Source organism: Heterodontus francisci, chromosome 1, assembly GCF_036365525.1.
Source record: "Heterodontus francisci isolate sHetFra1 chromosome 1, sHetFra1.hap1, whole genome shotgun sequence".
NCBI classification, from domain to species: Eukaryota; Metazoa; Chordata; class Chondrichthyes; order Heterodontiformes; family Heterodontidae; genus Heterodontus; species Heterodontus francisci.
In genome coordinates this window covers 275,015,501-275,032,607 of record NC_090371.1, presented here as the reverse complement: position 1 = coordinate 275,032,607, position 17,107 = coordinate 275,015,501, and the positions used below count along the sequence as shown (strand labels likewise).

The following is a 17,107-nucleotide window of genomic DNA, read 5'->3' as shown; positions in this document are numbered from 1 at the left end:
GTACATTGTGTCAAAACTTTGCTAAATATTGTGTGAATTATCAGTTAAGAATTGAGTACAATGTAGCCTTTTTGAACAAGTTTCAATGGCTTGTATATACTGAACATGTTTCATTTAAATATTGTAACTTTGGGTAATTAAGTCCTCCAGGCTTCCCAAAGAGAAGAAAAGAGGCTTCGGGTTGAAAATGCAAAATTGAAGAAGGAAATCGAAGATTTAAAACAAAATCTAATAGAAGCAGAGATCCGTAATGGAGGTAGGCCTTTGTACCACTAAATTATAACCATAATGCTGTACATAAAACAATTGAATTATAAAATTTTTATAGTTTGCTGTAATTAACTGAGGGTATTGATAATACGCCCTGTTTATGTTTGATTTGCAAACTCATCGTGATCTCCTGGAGCTTGCTTGATTGCAAGCTTGATTGCTTGAAGCAAAGAGAGAGCATGAAAAGAGACTGGCAGCTAGCATTAAAGGAAATCCCAGAGTTTTCTATCGGCATATAAATAGTAAAAGGGTGGTAAAAGGATGAGTGGGGCCAATTAGGGACTACAAAGGGGATTTACACGTGGAGGCAGAGGGCATAGCTGAGCTATTAAATGAATACTTTGCATCTGTCTTTACCAAGGAAGAAGATGCACCCCAGGCAATGATGAAAGAGGAGGTAATTCAGACACTAGGGTTTAAAATTGATAAAAGAGGAAGTATTAGACAGGCTGTCTGTACTTAAAGTGGATAAAGCACCAGGACCATATGAGACGCATCGAAGGATACTGAGGGAAGTGAGGGTGGAAATCGCAGAGGCATTGCCATAATTTTTCAGATTGTCTTAGACTCGGGGATGGTGCCAAAGGACTGGAGAATTGCAGACGGTACACCCTTGTTCTAAAAAGGGTGTTAAGATAAGCCAGCAACTACAGACCAGTCAGTTTAACTTCGGTGGTGGGAAAACTTCTAGAAAAAATAATTCAGGACAAAATCAGTAGTCACATGGACAAATGCAAGTTAATTAAGGAAAGCCAGCATGAATATCTTAAGGGAAAATCATGTTTAACTAACTTGCTGGAGTTTTTTTGAGGAGGTAACAGAGAGGGTTGATGAGGGCAATGCTGTTGATGTGGTGTACATGGACTTTCAAAAGGCGTTTGACACACTGCCACACAACAGACTTGTGAGCAAACTTGTAGCACATGGAATGAAAGGGCCGGTAGCAACATGGATACGAAAATGGCTGAGTGACGGGAAACAAAGAGCAGTGGTTAATGGATGTTGTTCGGGCTGGAGGAAGGTTTGTAGTGGAGTTCCCCAGGGATCAGTGTTGGGACCTTTGCTTTTCCTGAAATATATTAATGACCTAGACCTTGGTATGCAGGGCACAATTTCAAAGTTTGCAGATGATACAAAACTTGGAAGTATTGTGAACTGTGAGGAGGATAGTGTAGAACTTCAAAAGGACATAGACAAGTTGGTGGAATGGGCAGACAGGTGGCAGGTGAAGTTCAATGCAGAGAAATATGAAGTGATTCATTTTGGTAGGAAGACCATGGAGAGACAATATAGAATAAAGGGTACAATTTTAAAGGGGGTGCAGGAGCAGAGGGACCTAGGTGTATATGTACATAAGTCATTGAAGGTGGGCTGGACAGGTTGAGATAGCAGTTAATAAAGTTTACAGTATCATGGGCTTTATTAATAGGGGCATAGAGTACAAGAGCAAGGATGTTACGTTGAACTTGTGTAAGACATAGTTCAGCCTCAGCTGGAGTATTGCATCCAGTTCTGGGCACCGCACTTTAGGAAAGACGTGAGGGCATTGGAGAGAGTACAGAAAAGATTAATGAGAATGGTTTCAGGGATGAGGAATTTCAGTTATGACAGACTGGAGAAGTTAGGACTGTTTTCCTTGGAGAAGAGGAGGCTGAGATGATTTGAGAGAGGTATTCAAAATCATGAGGGGTCTGGACAGAGTAGATAGAGAGAAACTGTTCCCACTTGTGAAAAGATTGAGATCGAGAGGGTACAGATTTAAAGTATTTGATAAGAGAAGCAAAAGTGACACGAGGAAAAACTTTTTCACAGAGAGAGTGGTTAAGGTCTGGAATGCGTTGCCTGAGAACGTGGTGGAGGCAGGTTCAATTGAAGCATTCAAAAAGGAATTAGACAGTTATATGAAAAGAAAGAATGTGAAGGGTTCTGGGGAGAAGGCAGGGGAATGGAACTCAGGGAATTGCTCTTTCAGAGAGCCAGTGTGGACATGATGGGCCAAATGGCCTCCTTCTGCACTGTAACGATTCTGTGATTGCCTTTGGGAAGGTCAGAGAGAAATTTCCCAAAGCTTTTCTCTTAAATTTCTCTTAAATATGTATTTCACCTTTCCCAGGAGATTGCATGGCTATGATGGGGGAGGCTACAGCATTGCAGATGGGACAGGCTCGATGAACAAGCTGATATTTCCTGGTCGTTTTACAGATGTTTGTATGTAACTAGCATTTCTCAATTTCAGGGCAGTTTAGTTTGCAAGGGACTGCAATAAAACGATTTTTCAGAGCAATTTCTCTGAGACCTGCCAATTTTAACTTAGTCTTTTACTAGTTAATAGGGGTCCTAATTACAGTGAAACTACTCGTTGACATTAGCGCTCACTCAGATTTGGCTGGGGCAGGAAGTATATATTACTTGATATGAATCTCAAAATATAGACTTACGACTTTGCATTTTGGGAGAATCAGAAACTCAATTCTAGAGGCCTTATTCTTCACCATTTGTATTATTTGTGTTGATTTTTGTCACAATCACTTGGCTTTGCTATTTTAAGTCTAGAATGATTAATCTTCCCTGCAGTGCTGCAAATTTAAATCTTCCTCATAACTCCATGCTCATGTTTCTAATACCTAATCATCACTCTAGTGTTTTTAAAAGTTTCAAGCAGTGATGAGCTGCATCCAATATTTCATGAGTTCACATACACTAACGGGCTGAATTTTACCAGTCCCCGGGTGAAAGGAATGGAGGAGGGGGGCAGGTAAAATAGCAGGCTCTCCATCGCAGTCCTGCCATCGGGGAAATTTCCCAGTGGCAGGCTGTAAGGCGGATCAGCTGCCTGCTCCACGGTGGCAAGCAGCCGATTTGCATCATTTAAGGGCCCAATTCAGGGACTGTTTTACGGGACCATCAGCATTGTGCCGACATCAGGGTAGCTCTCCACCACATGGGGAGCCCAGCGGGGCCAGCAGAGCTGGAGTCTCCATGGCCCAAAGACGGAGCCACGGGCAGGGAAGGCGACCACAACGGACCAGCTGGAGGGGTTTCCCCTCTGTCCCATGGGCTCTACCTTCCCCGGTCCCCTGTCTGAGGGTGTCTCCATGTTCAGGCACCCTCAAGGTCTGCTGCCTCAGCAGCACCCACCCCTCCTAGTGGCGTTGATGAGGCTTCAGAGCTGCCAGTCCTCTGGGCCGGCAGTATTAGGAGCTCGCCCACCGTCCTTAATTGGACGGTGGACCTGCAGGCAGCCAGTTAGGAGGGCGCCTGCAATAATGTTGCCGAGCTGGTCCTCCTGCTGGCAAGTACGGGCTTGGGACCTGCTTTTCGGCCTGCAATAAAATTCAGCCCAATGTATCGGCCCTGAATAAACTTCTGTATTTATGATGCAAAATCTAAGCATTTCAAAAAGAATTTTTTTATCAATCCCATTGAAGTCCAGAAATGCAGACTGTTACAAGTATTTTCCACAACCTGCAGTATAATGAAACGTAATACCGCTAGCAAATTTAAGGTACTTTTATTTTTACGGCTTTATAAGTTCCATAGATTCGCCAAAATGTTTTACATCGCAGATAGATGAAGGCATGGGGCTGCATCAGAGCAACAGTAAAATTTTTATGATTATTTTTCTTCTCTTCAGTATAACCTATAAAAGAACAGTGCAGATTCCTCAGCCACAGTTGACTCACTGCCTGATGTACAGTTGAGCCAGAAAAGTCCCAGATTTAGTCCATGGTTGAGATGGCTGATTTTTTATCAAAGCAGTGATCGGATACTGCAATTAGCCTCTTGCATGTGAATGGCGGGGGAGAGTATCCTGGGTTCACGTTCCTGATCACTGTCCAGTAATTCCAATTGTAAAGTAAGCAATAAATGTTGAGGACACGAACAGGATTGGCTGTGATGTCCCACCATTGTCGCACAGCTTGCTTATTCCTTCCACCTAGACCAATGTGAGGTGCGGCCACTTGGACCACTTGTTGGGCTGCATTTGTTGTGAATGAAGCATACCCACTTTTGTCAATGGCCTCAGCAGAGGAGATGGGGAAATGTGCCATGCAAATTCAAGTAGTAGAGAAAATCTCATCTCAAAGACCAAAGTCTATCTAATCTGCCCTCCAGCTGTATCCAATAGTATTAGTTTCAAGACACTTGGCAATTTTACATCTGAGCAATCAAAGCTTCTTGTACATACAGACTCCCTTGGTAAACTATTCCAAATACCAACCACCCTTTTAATGAAGTAATGCTTAGTTACTTCCAGCCTGAAATTATCTCTCTTCACCTTGTACTTGTCATCCTTTTTTGTACTTGAGCTTCTGTAATTCAAATAACCTCCATCATATTTCCCATCAGTTTTCCCTCTATGGTGAAGGGTCCCAGCTCTGTGGTTTATTCTTTATCCTCTAATCGTTCTTCTCTGTACGTTTTTCAGCTCGGCTACATTTGCCTGCGATGAGGATTCTAGAGCAGTACACAAAATGCTCCAGATGTGCCCTTGCAATGCATTTTACAATAGTGGGATAATGTCCTATGATCTATACAACATATATATTCTATGTGCTTTCTTGATAGCAGTCATGCACTGGATTTATCTACTGTGATCCCTCTGGTCCCTCTGTTTTTGTTGTTGTTTGCCCATTAAGCCAATAATTCCTTTCCTTATTTTTTATTCCCAATTGTAAGTTCAGCAGAAGAGCAGAAGGAATTCTTCATACCATTTAGACAGACTCTTTTTCTACAGCCAATTCAGATTTTATCTACCCCAGCATTTGCTTGAAAAATGTCTCAACTGTTATTGTGCAAAATACCTTGTCAAAAGCTGTACTAAAATCTAAATAAGTCACCTCTACAGTTTTCACATCAAAAAAAATTCTATAGAGTTGGTCAGAAATTATTTCCTTGACTCCTGCAGGTTATATATCTCTAAAATTTCAACCACCTTGTATCAATTTTGCCACAGCACTGTCCGATCATATTCTCTTATAAACACACAACTAAAGTACTAATTCAATTTTTCAGCAAATCTCATCTTTAATTTACAACAGTTTTTTTTTTACCTTTTTCCCACCTGATGTACTTGAAAAATATTCTTCTTTGTTTTCATCACTGCAGCAGTTTTAAATCCATATATTCCTGCTTAGCCAGTTTCTATCAAAGAACAAAGAACAGCACAGGAACAGGCCATTCGGCCCTCCAAGCCTGCGCCGATCTTGATGCCTGCCGAAACTAACACCTTCTGCACTTCCGGGGCCCATATCTCTCTATTCCCTTCCTATTCATGTATTTGTCAAGATGTCTCTTAAACGTCACGATCGTATCTGCTTCCACCACCTCCCCTGGCAGCATGTTCCAGGTACTCACCGCCCTCTGTGTAAAAAAAACTTGCCTCGCACATCCCCTCTAAACTTTGCCCCTCGCACCTTAAACCTATGTCCCCTAGTAACTGACTCTTGCACCCTGGGAAAAAGCTTCTGACTATCCACTCTGTCCATGCCGCTCATAACTTTGTAAACCTCTATCATGTCGCCCCTCCACCTCCGTCGTTCCAGTGAAAACAATCCGAGTTTTTCCAACCTCTCCTCTTAGCTAATGCCCTCCAGACCAGGCATCATCCTGGTAAACCTCCTCTGTACCCTCTCCAAAGCCTCCATGTCCTTCTGGTAGTGTGGCGACCAGAATTGCACGCAATATTCTAAGTCTGACCAAACTAAGGTTCTGTACAGCTGCAACATGACTTGCCAATTTTTATACTCTATGCCCCGACCGATGAAGGCAAGCATGCCGTATGCCTTCTTGACTACCTTATCCACCTGCGTTGCCACTTTCAGTGACCTGTGGACCTGTACGCCCAGATCTCTCTGCCTGTCAATACTCCTAAGGGTTCTGCCATTTACTGTATACCTCCCACCTGCATTAGACCTTCCAAAATGCATTACCTCACATTTGTCCGGATTAAACTCCATCTGCCATTTCTCCGCCCAAGTCTCCAACCGATCTATATCCTGCTGTATCCTCTGACAATCCTCATCATTATCCGCAACTCCACCAACCTTTGTGTCGTTCGCAAACTTACTAATCAGACCAGCTACATTTTCCTCCAAATCATTTATATATACTACAAACAGCAAAGGTCCCAGCATTGATCCCTGCGGAACACCACTAGTCACATCCCTCCATTCAGAAAAACACCCATCCACTGATACCCTCTGTCTTCTGTGACTGAGCCAGTTCTGTATCCATCTTGCCAGCTCACCTCTGATCCCGTGTGACTTCACCTTTTGTACCAGTCTGCCATGCGGGACCTTGTCAAAGGCTTTACTAAAGTCCCATATAGACAACATCTATCGCCCTTCCCTCATCAATCATCTTCGTCACTTCCTCAAAAAACTCAATCAAATTAGTAAGACACGACCTCCCCTTCACAAAGCCATGCTGTCTCTCGCTAATAAGTTCGTTTGTTTCCAAATGGGAGTAAATCCTGTCCCGAAGAATCCTCTCTAATAGTTTCCCTACCAGTGACGTAAGGCTCACCGGCCTATAATTTCCTGGATTATCCTTTCCACCCTTCTTAAACAAAGGAACAACATTGGCTATTCTCCAGTCCTCTGGGACCTTACCTGTAGCCAATGAGGATGCAAAGATTTCTGTCAAGGCCCCAGCAATTTCTTCCCTTGCCTCCCTCAGTATTCTAGGGTAGATCCCATCAGGCCCTGGGGACTTATCTACCTTAGAGGATCCTTTTGCATCCTCTCAAATTTTTCTTTATGCTGGCACTTATAATCTTCAGATGACTTGATTCCTCTAAAACTTTACATATTTTACCTGTCATCCAGGCTGGCCTTCATCCCTCAAGTAGTGGCAAATTCAAATTGTTGGGTGTTTTGATTCAAATAATTTTGTCTTTAAATGGACGAGGGCTTTTTTTTTTTGCTAATGAATTAATTGATAATACACTTTATATTGGAAGATATAATTTCATCTGTGAAACAATACCCAAAAAAATTCCTCATCTCCATTTCTCTTTGTTTCTTAAATGATAATGGGTGTTTTTATTTCTCTCAATCAATGTTCTGTATTCAGAAAAGCTTCTAGCATTTAATTTTAAGTTCTCAAATTTTATACTTTTCATTCAAGCACCCATTGTATACGATAATCATTGATTTGATTGTGGATCCTGGACTACAATTACAATACTGATGTTGAAACGCATTTGTTTTTCATCAAAGTGGAATATGGCATTGTCCCGAAGGGAACAACATGTCATGAGGTTGCAATGAAAGCTCTAATATTACTTTCGTCGAGCTTCATTCCAAAATGCAGTCCCATTTTATTGTGATGAATTTTCCTCCACTCTTACCGAGACCAAAATTGAGAGAAATAACTTGCATTTTTCTAGTGCAATTTATGTCTTCAAACTGCCCAAAACACTTAACTAATGAAGTATTTTTAAAGTGTAGTCATTGTTTTATGTGGGGAAATGTAACAGTCAAATCGTGCACAGCAAAACCCCACCAGTTGCAATGAGATAAATGACCAGTTTGTTTTCATGTTCGATGAGGGACGAGAGGGGCGGCACAGTGGCGCAGTGGTTAGCACCGCAGCCTCACAGCTCCAGCGACCTGGGTTCAATTCTGGGTACTGCCTGTGTGGAGTTTGCAAGTTCTCCCTGTGTCTGCGTGGGTTTCCTCCGGGTGCTCCGGTTTCCTCCCACATGCCAAAGACTTGCTGGTTGATAGGTTAATTGGCCATTATAAATTGCCCCTAGCATAGGTAGGGAAATATAGGGACAGGTGGGGATGTGGTAGGAATATGGGATTAGTGCAGGATTAGTATAAATGGGTGGTTGATGGTCGGCACAGACTCGGTGGACCGAAGGGCCTGTTTCAGTGCTGTATCTCTAAACTAAACTAAACTAAACTAAATACTTGGAGAGCTCCCTGCTCTTATAGCGCAACAGGATCTTTTACATCCACCTGAGCAGACAGATGAGGGTTCAGTTTAATGACTGACTTAAAAGACTGCACCTCCAGCAGTACCATACACCCTCATTACTGCAGTGAAGTGTCAGCCTAGATAATCTCAAACCTCTGGAGTGGGGTTTGAACCCATCAGTGTGACACAAAGGCAGAGCGAAGGCTGACGCTCTTGTTTGGGTAATGGTGAATGTGGAAGTGGAAAGCAGCACTGTGTTTAATATTTCTAATGTACTGTTTTCTAGGTTATCACAACTAAATTTCTCCTGCCAGTTTTTCAGTTGATCAAGCCAGCACCCATACTGAGTTAACTGCTGTCTTAGGTAACTTTTAATAACCTAAAAATTAGCCTTCCTATCTTCTGATCATTCTGGTAATCCAGTTAATCTTCCAGACCTTTTCATGTCCCATCATAACTTGTACAATGCATCTGTTTCTCATCACTTGGCTCTGTTGATTCATGTCCGCCTCTACAGGAGTTCTCGCAATGAATCATTTTGTTAGCCAGATTTGTCTTGCTGGACGCCATGAGCCAGCCAACTACAATAGTTGTTGGAAATTCTTGTGCAAATGATGTTTCCATTCTCGGGGCTTCTATCCGTTAGTGAAGTAACTGATGTATTTTAGCTGGCAAGGAATGTTTCATAACTCGCTCAACCCTTTAGATTTGGTATTACATCTTGATTTAATCATTTTGCTGTCTTTCATAAAAAATGTGCATATCCTTAAGTTTGATTAGACTAAAACAATCCAACTCTCCTGTATTTCGACGGTTAGTAAAAGTTTCTATAGCTATTTAAAAAATAAAAGTTAACAAAGTGAGCATTGGTCCTATAAAAAGTGAGTCTGGGGAATTAATGATGGAAAATAAGCAGATGGCAGGTGAACAGGTATTTTGCATCCATCTTCACCATAGGATGGAGGATACAAGTAACATCCCAGAAATAGTTGTAAATCAAGAAATGGAAGGGAGGGAGGAACTCAAGAAAATTACAATCACCAGGGAAGTGGTACTGAGCAAATTGCTGGAGCTGCGGGCTGACAAGTCCCCGGGTCCTGATGGACTTCATCCTAAGGTCTTAGAAGTGGCTAGTGAGATAGTTGATGCGTTTTTAATTTTCCAAAATTCCCTAGATTCTGGGACGGTTCCATTAGATCAGAAAATAGCCAATGTAACTCCTTTATTCAAAAAGGAGGGAGACGGAAAGCAGGAAACTACAGGCCAGTTAGCTTAACATCTGTCATAGGGAAGATGTTAGAAGCTATTATTAAAGACGTTCTAGCAGGGCACTTAGAAATATTCAAGGTAATCAGGTAGAGTCAACATGGTTTTGTGAAAGGGAAATCACGTATAACCAATTTATTGGAGTTCTTTGAAGAAGCAACATGTCATGTGGATAAAGGGCAACCAGTGGATGTACTGCACTTGGATTTCCAGAAGGCATTTGATAAGGTGCCACATCAGAGGTTACTGTGGAAAATAAAAGCTCATGGTGTAGGGGCTAACATATTGGTATGGATAGAAGATTGGCTAGCTAACAGGAAACAGAGTAGGCGTAAATGAGTCATTTTCTGGTTGGCAAGATGTAACGAGTGGTGTGCCACAGGGAGCAGAGCTGGGGCCTCAACTTTTTACAGCTTATATGGTCAGGAAAACCCTGTATGCCAAATGGGACATATTGACTGCTGTTAGGGAGTATCAGTAAATAGCTGGGTTAGTAACTAAAGTAAAGAGAAAGTTAAGGTCTACAGTTTTTTTTTATATATAGTACGTTTTTTAGGGAATCAAGGTCCCTAGTGTAAATAATGTCTAATTTTTGAGTAAATTAAGGGTAAGTCATGGAAGGATAGCATGGAGTGCTGCTCCTGTGCAATATGGGAAGTCAGGGATACTTGCGTGTCCAGGGTGAACACATGTGCAGGAAGTGTCTCCAGCTGCAGCTACTCTGAATCCACGTTTTGGATCTGGAGCAGCAGCTGGGGACACGGGAGCATCCGCAAGGCTGAGATCATCGTGGATAGCACGTACAGGGAGGTGGTCACATAAAGACTGCTCAGGCAGAAAGGGAATGGGTGACTGCCAGGCAGAGTAGAAGAACTAGGCAGGTCGTGCAGGAATCCCGTGGGCCCATTTCCCTCTCTAACAGATTTTCTGCTTCGAACACTGTTGGGGGAGATAGCTTCTCAGGGGAATGCAGCAAGAGCCAAGTCTATGGCATCATGGGTGGCTCAGCTGCACAGGAGGGGTGGAAAAAGGGTGGGAGAGCTATTGTAATGGGAATTCTATCGTAAAGGGTACAGATGTGCATTTCCGTGGCTGCAAACGTGACTCCAGGATAGTATGTTGCCTCCCTGGTGCTAGGGTCAAGGATGTCACAGAGCGTCTGCTGGACATCCTGAAGAGGGAGGGTCGTGGTTCACATTGGTACCAAAGACGTGGGTAGAAAGAGGGATGAGGTTCTGCAGCAAGAATTTAGGGAGCTAGGTAGCAGATTAAAAAGCAGGACCTCAAAGGTCGTAATCTCTGGATTACTCCCGGTGCCATGTGCTAGTGAATATAGGAATAGGAGTTTAGAACAAATGAATGCATGGTTGAAGAGATGGTGCAGGAGTGGAGGGCTTTAGTTTCCTGGATCACTGGGTCTGTTTCTGGCGAAGGTGGGACCTGTACAAGTCAGACGGGCTGCACCTCAACTGGAACGGGACCAACATCCTTGCAGGGAGGTTTGCTAGTGCTGTTGGGGGGGTTTAAACTAATTTGGTAAGGGGATGCGATACAGAGTGGAAGTACAGTAGGGAGTGATGCACAGCCAAATATAGAAGAGAAACTAAGTTAGTCTGGAAGGGAGAGCAAATATAAACCTGTTAAGGCACAAGCGAATAGTGCAATAATATAAAAGCAAAATACTGCAGATGCTGGAAATCTGAAATAAAAACAAGAAATGCTGGAAATACTCAGCAGGTCTGGTAGCATCTGTGGAGAGAGAAGCAGAGTTAACGTTTCAGGTCAGTGACCCTTCTTCAGAACTCTGAAGAAGTGAATAATGCAAGGCTGGATTGCATCTTTTTTAATACAAGGAGTCTTACCAGTAAGGTAGATGAATTGAGGGCGTTGATGAACACATGGGAATATGATACTATTGCTATCTCAAAGACGTGGTTGAGGGAAGGGCAGGACTGGCAGCTTAATATTCCAGGGTGTAGAATCTTCAGGCGTGACGGGGAGAGGGAGCTGTAAGAGAGGAGGTGGCGTAGCACTATTGTTCAAGGAGTCAATTACTGCAGTAAGGAGGGATGATATCTTGGGTTCCTCAAATGAGGCCATATGGGTAGAACTTAAAAACAAAAAGGGGGCAATCACTTTGCTGGGAGTGTACTACAGGCCTCCAAATAGTCAGGGAGAGATAGAAGAGCAGATATGTAGGCAAATCTCAGAGGTGTAAAAATAATAGGGTAATAATAGTACGGGATTTCAACTTCCCCAATACTTACTGGGATAGTCTTCGTGCAAAAGGCTTAAAGGTGGCAGAATTCTTAAAGTGCATTCAGGAGAGCTTTTTGAGCCAGCAGATAAAAAGCCCTACAAGAGAAGGGGCGGTACTGGACCTAATCCTCGGGTATGAAGCTGGACGAGTGGTAGAAGTGTCAGTGGGGGAGTATTTCGGGGATAGTGACCATAACTCTGTAAGATTTAAGGTAGTTATGGAAAAGGACAAAGATGGACCAGAAATAAAGGTACTGAGTTGGGGGAAGGCTGATTTCAATATGATAAAACAGGATCTGTCCAAAGTGGACTGGGAGCAGCTGCTTGTAGGAAAGTCTACATCAGACCAGTGGAAGTCATTCAAAAAGAAAATAGTGAGAGGTCAGGGCCAACATGTTGCCGTAAAGGTGACTCATGACTTTGAATCCTTCTTTGCCTTATGTCCTGTCCTGTCTGTATAGTTGCTAAAGATTCCCATTTCATTTTTGACTCAATTTTCAACTGTAAATAAAAAGAAAGACTTTAATTTATTCTGTGCCTTTCATGACCTCAGGACATCCCAAAGTGCTTTATAGCCAGTTAAGTACTTTTTTTTTTGAAGTGTACTCACTGTTACAATGTAGGAAACAGGATAGCCATTTTGCACACAGCAAGCTACCACAAACAGTAGTGTAACAGTAATGACCAGATAATCTGTTTTTGTGATGTTTATTGAGGGATAAATATTGGTCAGGACACCCAGGATAACTAGGAACATAAAAACAGGAGTAGGTGTTTTAGCCCCTCAAGCCTGTTTCGCCATTCAGTGAGATAATGGCTGACCTGTGATCTAACATCATGTAACTGCCTTTGCCCCATATATCTTAATATCTTTGGATAACAAAAATCTACCAATCTCGGATTTAACATTAACAATTCTTTGAGCATCAAATGTAATTTGCAGAAGAGAGTTCCAAACTTTTACCACCCTTTGTGCGTAGAAGTTTTTCCTAATTTCACTCCTGAAAGGTCTCATTCTAATTCTTTGACTATGCCCCGAGCTCTAGACTCCTCAACCAGCTGAAATAGTTTCTATCTGTTTTCCTTAATATCTTAAATATATCAATTAAATCACCCCTTAACCTCCTAAATTCCAGAGCATACAACCCCTGTAATTTAACTGAGTCCAGCTATCACTCTGGGAAATCTAAACTGCACTCTCTGCAAGACCTATATATTCTTCATCGAGTGCGGTGCTCAGAACTGCTTGCAGTTCTCCAGGTGTGGTCTAACAAGGGCTTTGTACTGCTGAAGCATTACTTCTACCCACTTGTATTCTAGTCCTCTAAATATAAAGGCCAGCATTCCATTTGCCTTTTTGATTATTTTCTGTCTTTGTTCATGACATTTTAATCTATCTACCTGGACACTCAAATCTCTGTGGGCCTCCACTGTTTCTAGCTTTTCGCTATTTATAAAAGTACCCTGTTCTATCCTTTTTAGGTTCAAAGTGGATGACCTCACATTGCCTACATTGAAATCTATTTGCTACAGTTTTGTCCATTCACTTTATCAATATCTGTCATTTTATGCTTCCTTCGACTCTGCTTACAATGCCGCCTATCTCATCAGCAACTTTGGATATGTGGGTTTCTATTCCATTAACTCTTCCAAATATTGCAGTGGGGATAATAAAAATCTTGATATTTGCTATCGCCTCAAGTATAGGTCCTAAGCTTCCTGCATCACTAAAATGGTTTAACTTCATGTTTACTGGTAAACTGAATTATAATGGGAGAGCTTCATTGTATTTAGAGTAACTACTTAAAGGTTTTTTAATTATCCAGAGTCACAGCTCTACCCCTGAAAAGTGATAATCGAGAGAAGCTAAATCTGTGCAGTTCATGTTGACTTCTATATCATCTCTAATGTGAAAATGTTTCAATTGCAGTTAAACAAGTTCCACTTCCGACAGCAGCTTCAGTTCAGTCCAGTTCTGCAATATGTATATCTCCACCAGATGCATTGGCTACTCCAACTGTTATCGGAAAAACACCAGAAATGAGTGAAAACAAGAAAAAGAAAGATAAACCAGACAAGAAGCCAGACAAGAAAGGTATTAATCCTGAAGAATCTATTGATGATTAAACAGTATTACTGTGTATCTAAAACACTTAAGTATTCATAAAGATTAAAGGAAGAACTTGTATATTAATTGTATTTTACCACATTGTCAGGATGCCCCAAATAATAAGTCGGGGCAAAAGGAGAGGGAGTGACGGTGTGGTCAAGGAGAAGAATTTGAGGTTTTTGAAAATACGGAGGGATGTGCTAAAGTAGAGGAGGTAGGCAAGGATTTCGAGAAGACCTGAGTGTAGTGGGTGAGCAAACAACCACCAGCCGTGAAGTGGAAGAAGCAGGCAACAAGATGTGAGTGTGCGTGTGGGGCATAAGGGTGGAAGAGATCACCAGGGTAGTGCAGGACAAGGCAGTGGAGAAATTTGAAGTGGAGGATGAGAATTTTGAAATCCTCACATTACGACGGAGAATCTCGACTTAGATACAGGGTTTAACATATTGGGTCAGGATCAAATACCACACCAAATAATTTACCTGAACAGACATCTGAAGAAGTGATGACTAGGGTGTGGCGTTTCTGGTAGATGTCAAAAAACATGACGTTGGGTTTACTCTTGTTAAGCTGGATATGAGGCATGCAATTATGCAGGACAATGTGACAGTTGTGGATGGTGGTGGCAGGGTGAAACTGGGTATCATCAGACATTTGTACATGCTGGTTGTATGAGACTTTAACAAAGGAAGAGTCCCTATTAATATCTTTCTAGAAAAACTACAAATGGGGAATTTGAACTCATTTGGACTTGAAGATGTTAGGATGTGTCGCAATGCAAACCGTGTTTGTGCAAAGCAGTTTCAGCTTCGAACCAACACTGAACTTGTGGATTGTAAATTAGATATCAGAGCAAAACTGATAAACACAGACACAATGCATTTTAAATGCACCCTTTGGTGCAAACTGAGTTGCACTGGCACTGAAAAGATGTTTAGTAAGTGCATTTAAGAGGTACCAGAATGGGAATAATGGGAAGGAAGAACTGGATGCAGAAACAGACATTTAAGTGCAAACACATCCAGTGTAACAGCACATAGAACTATAGAAAGTTACAATACAGAAAGAGACAAATAAGCCTATCATAAAACTAGCCACCCATTCTAATCCCACCTTCCAGTACCTGGTCCATAGCTTTGCAGTCAACAGCACTTCCAGTGCAGGTCCAGGTACCTTTTTAAATGAGTTGAGGGTTTCTGCCTCCACCACCAATCCAGGCAGTGAATTCCAGACACCCACCATCCTCTGGGTGAAGGAGCTTTTCCTCATGTCTCCTCTAATCTTTTGACCAGTCACCTTAAATCTGTGCCCCCTGGTAATTGACTTCTCCGCTAGGGGAAACGGGTCCTTCCTGTCTGCTCTATCTAGGCCCCTCATAATTTTGTACACCTCAATTGAGTCACCCCTCAGCCTCCTCTGTTCAAAGGAAAACAACCCTAGCTGATCCAATCTTTCCTCACGGCTGCAATTTTTAAGTCCTGGCAACATTCTTGTAAATCTCCTCTGTACTCTATTCAGAGCAATTATGTCCTTCCTATAATGTGGTGACCAGAACTGTACACAATACTTCGGCTGTGGCCTAACCAGGTTTTATACAGTTCCAGCATTGCATCCCTGCTTTTCTATTCTATACCTCGGCCAATAAAGGAATGCATTCCATGTGCCTTCTTCAGCACTTTATCTACCCGTCCTGCCACCTTCAGGGACCTGTGGACGTGCATGCCAAGGTCTTTCACTTTCTCTACCCCTTTCAATATCCTCCTGTTTATTGTGCATTCCCTTGCTTTATTTGCCCTCTTCAAATGCATTATCTCACACTTCTCCAGATTAAATTCCATTTGCCACTTTTCTGGCACTCAAACAAACCATTGATATCATTTTGGAGTCTACAACTGTCCACTACATGTCATCTGCAAATTTCCCAATCATGCCTCCCGCATTTAAGTCCAAGTCACTAATATATACCACAAACAACAAGGGACCCAACACTGAGCCCTGTGGAATGCCACGTGAAACAGCTTTCCGTTAGCAAAAACATCCGTCAACCATTACCCTTTGTTTCCTGTCACTGAGCCAATTTTGGATCCAACCCACCGTTTTTTTAAAAATTTGTTTTTATGATGATGTGGGCGACGCTGGTCAGGTCAGCATTTATTGCCCATCCCTAATTGCCCATGAGAAGGTGGTGTTGAGATGCCTTCTTGAACCGCTGTAGTCCATGTGGGGTAGGTATAACCACAGTGCTGTTAGGAAGGGAGTTCCAGGATTTAGACCCAGCAACAGTGAAGGAATGGCAATATAGTTCCAAGTCAGAATAGCATGTGACTTGGAGGGGAACTTGCAGGTGGTGGTGTTCCCTTGCATCTGCTTCCCTTGTCCTTCTAGGTGGTAGAGGTCGCGGATTTGGAAGATGTTGGCCGGAATTTTACCCCGCCCCAGCGGGTCGGATGGGGGCGGGGTAAAATTGAGCGGCAGTCTCCAGGAGGCCTAACCGCCCCGATTCCGCCTCCAACCAAGTTTACGGAGGTCCAGCGGGGGAGTGAGAAGCGGCCCGCAATCCGAGGCCAATCAAGACCCTTAAGTGGCCACTTAAGGGCCCTTGCCCGCCTCCACGGGTATTTTACCCATGGCAAGCGGGTGTGCAGCTATAGCTGCCGGCCTTTCCGCACTCCGGGGGGGTGGCCTGGCAATCGGGCACAGGCCATTTCCGCCTCCCAACCTGACCCTGGGATCCAAGACGCCCGCCTCCCCCCAAACTACCACCCTAGCCTCACCAGAGCACGACCGATTTCCCCTGGTGAGGCAACCCAAATTTACCTTCAGTCCCGGCTCCTTGGTATCCTCCTCAGTCGGCTGGGCTGCAGTCCCCGCAGTGGCAACCGCTCCCGGTGGCGCTACTGAGACGAAGAGCTGCTGGCCTGCTGCTCACTGAGGTGGGACCTCCTCCCTCAAGTGTGTGAAAGTCCCGCCTCGAGCCAATTAAAGCCTTAATATACGGGACAGATCCTCAGGCTGGGCGGACGCGGGTTCGGCACCGACATTTACATTGGAGTCCGGCTCTCGTCTGCCCAGTGTTAAATTCCAGCTGTTGTCTCAGGAGCATTGTTGCGTTGCTGCAGTGCTGCTTGTAGATAGTACACACTGCTACCACTGTGTGTCGGTGGTGGAGGGAGTAAATGTTTGTGGATGGGGTGCCCATCAAGCGGGCTGCTTTGTTCTGGATGGTGTCAAGCTTCTTGAGTTTTATTGGAGTTGCAAGTGGAGAGTATTCCA

General features: G+C 43.2%; 1 protein-coding gene across 15 annotated transcripts in view; it reads left to right on the top strand.

The window, feature by feature from the left end:
- Positions 1 to 17,107, top strand: part of aimp1a (aminoacyl tRNA synthetase complex interacting multifunctional protein 1a) — a 68,744-nt gene that overhangs the window by 38,263 nt on the left and 13,374 nt on the right. For 14 of the 15 annotated variants that reach the window (XM_068045716.1, XM_068045632.1, XM_068045640.1 and 11 more), the window contains 2 exons: positions 143 to 256; positions 13,655 to 13,819. In XM_068045716.1, the coding sequence (XP_067901817.1) occupies positions 143 to 256; positions 13,655 to 13,819 (279 nt within the window). The remainder of the gene's footprint in view (positions 1 to 142; positions 257 to 13,654; positions 13,820 to 17,107) is intronic. The other variant, XM_068045724.1, reaches the window with a different exon arrangement.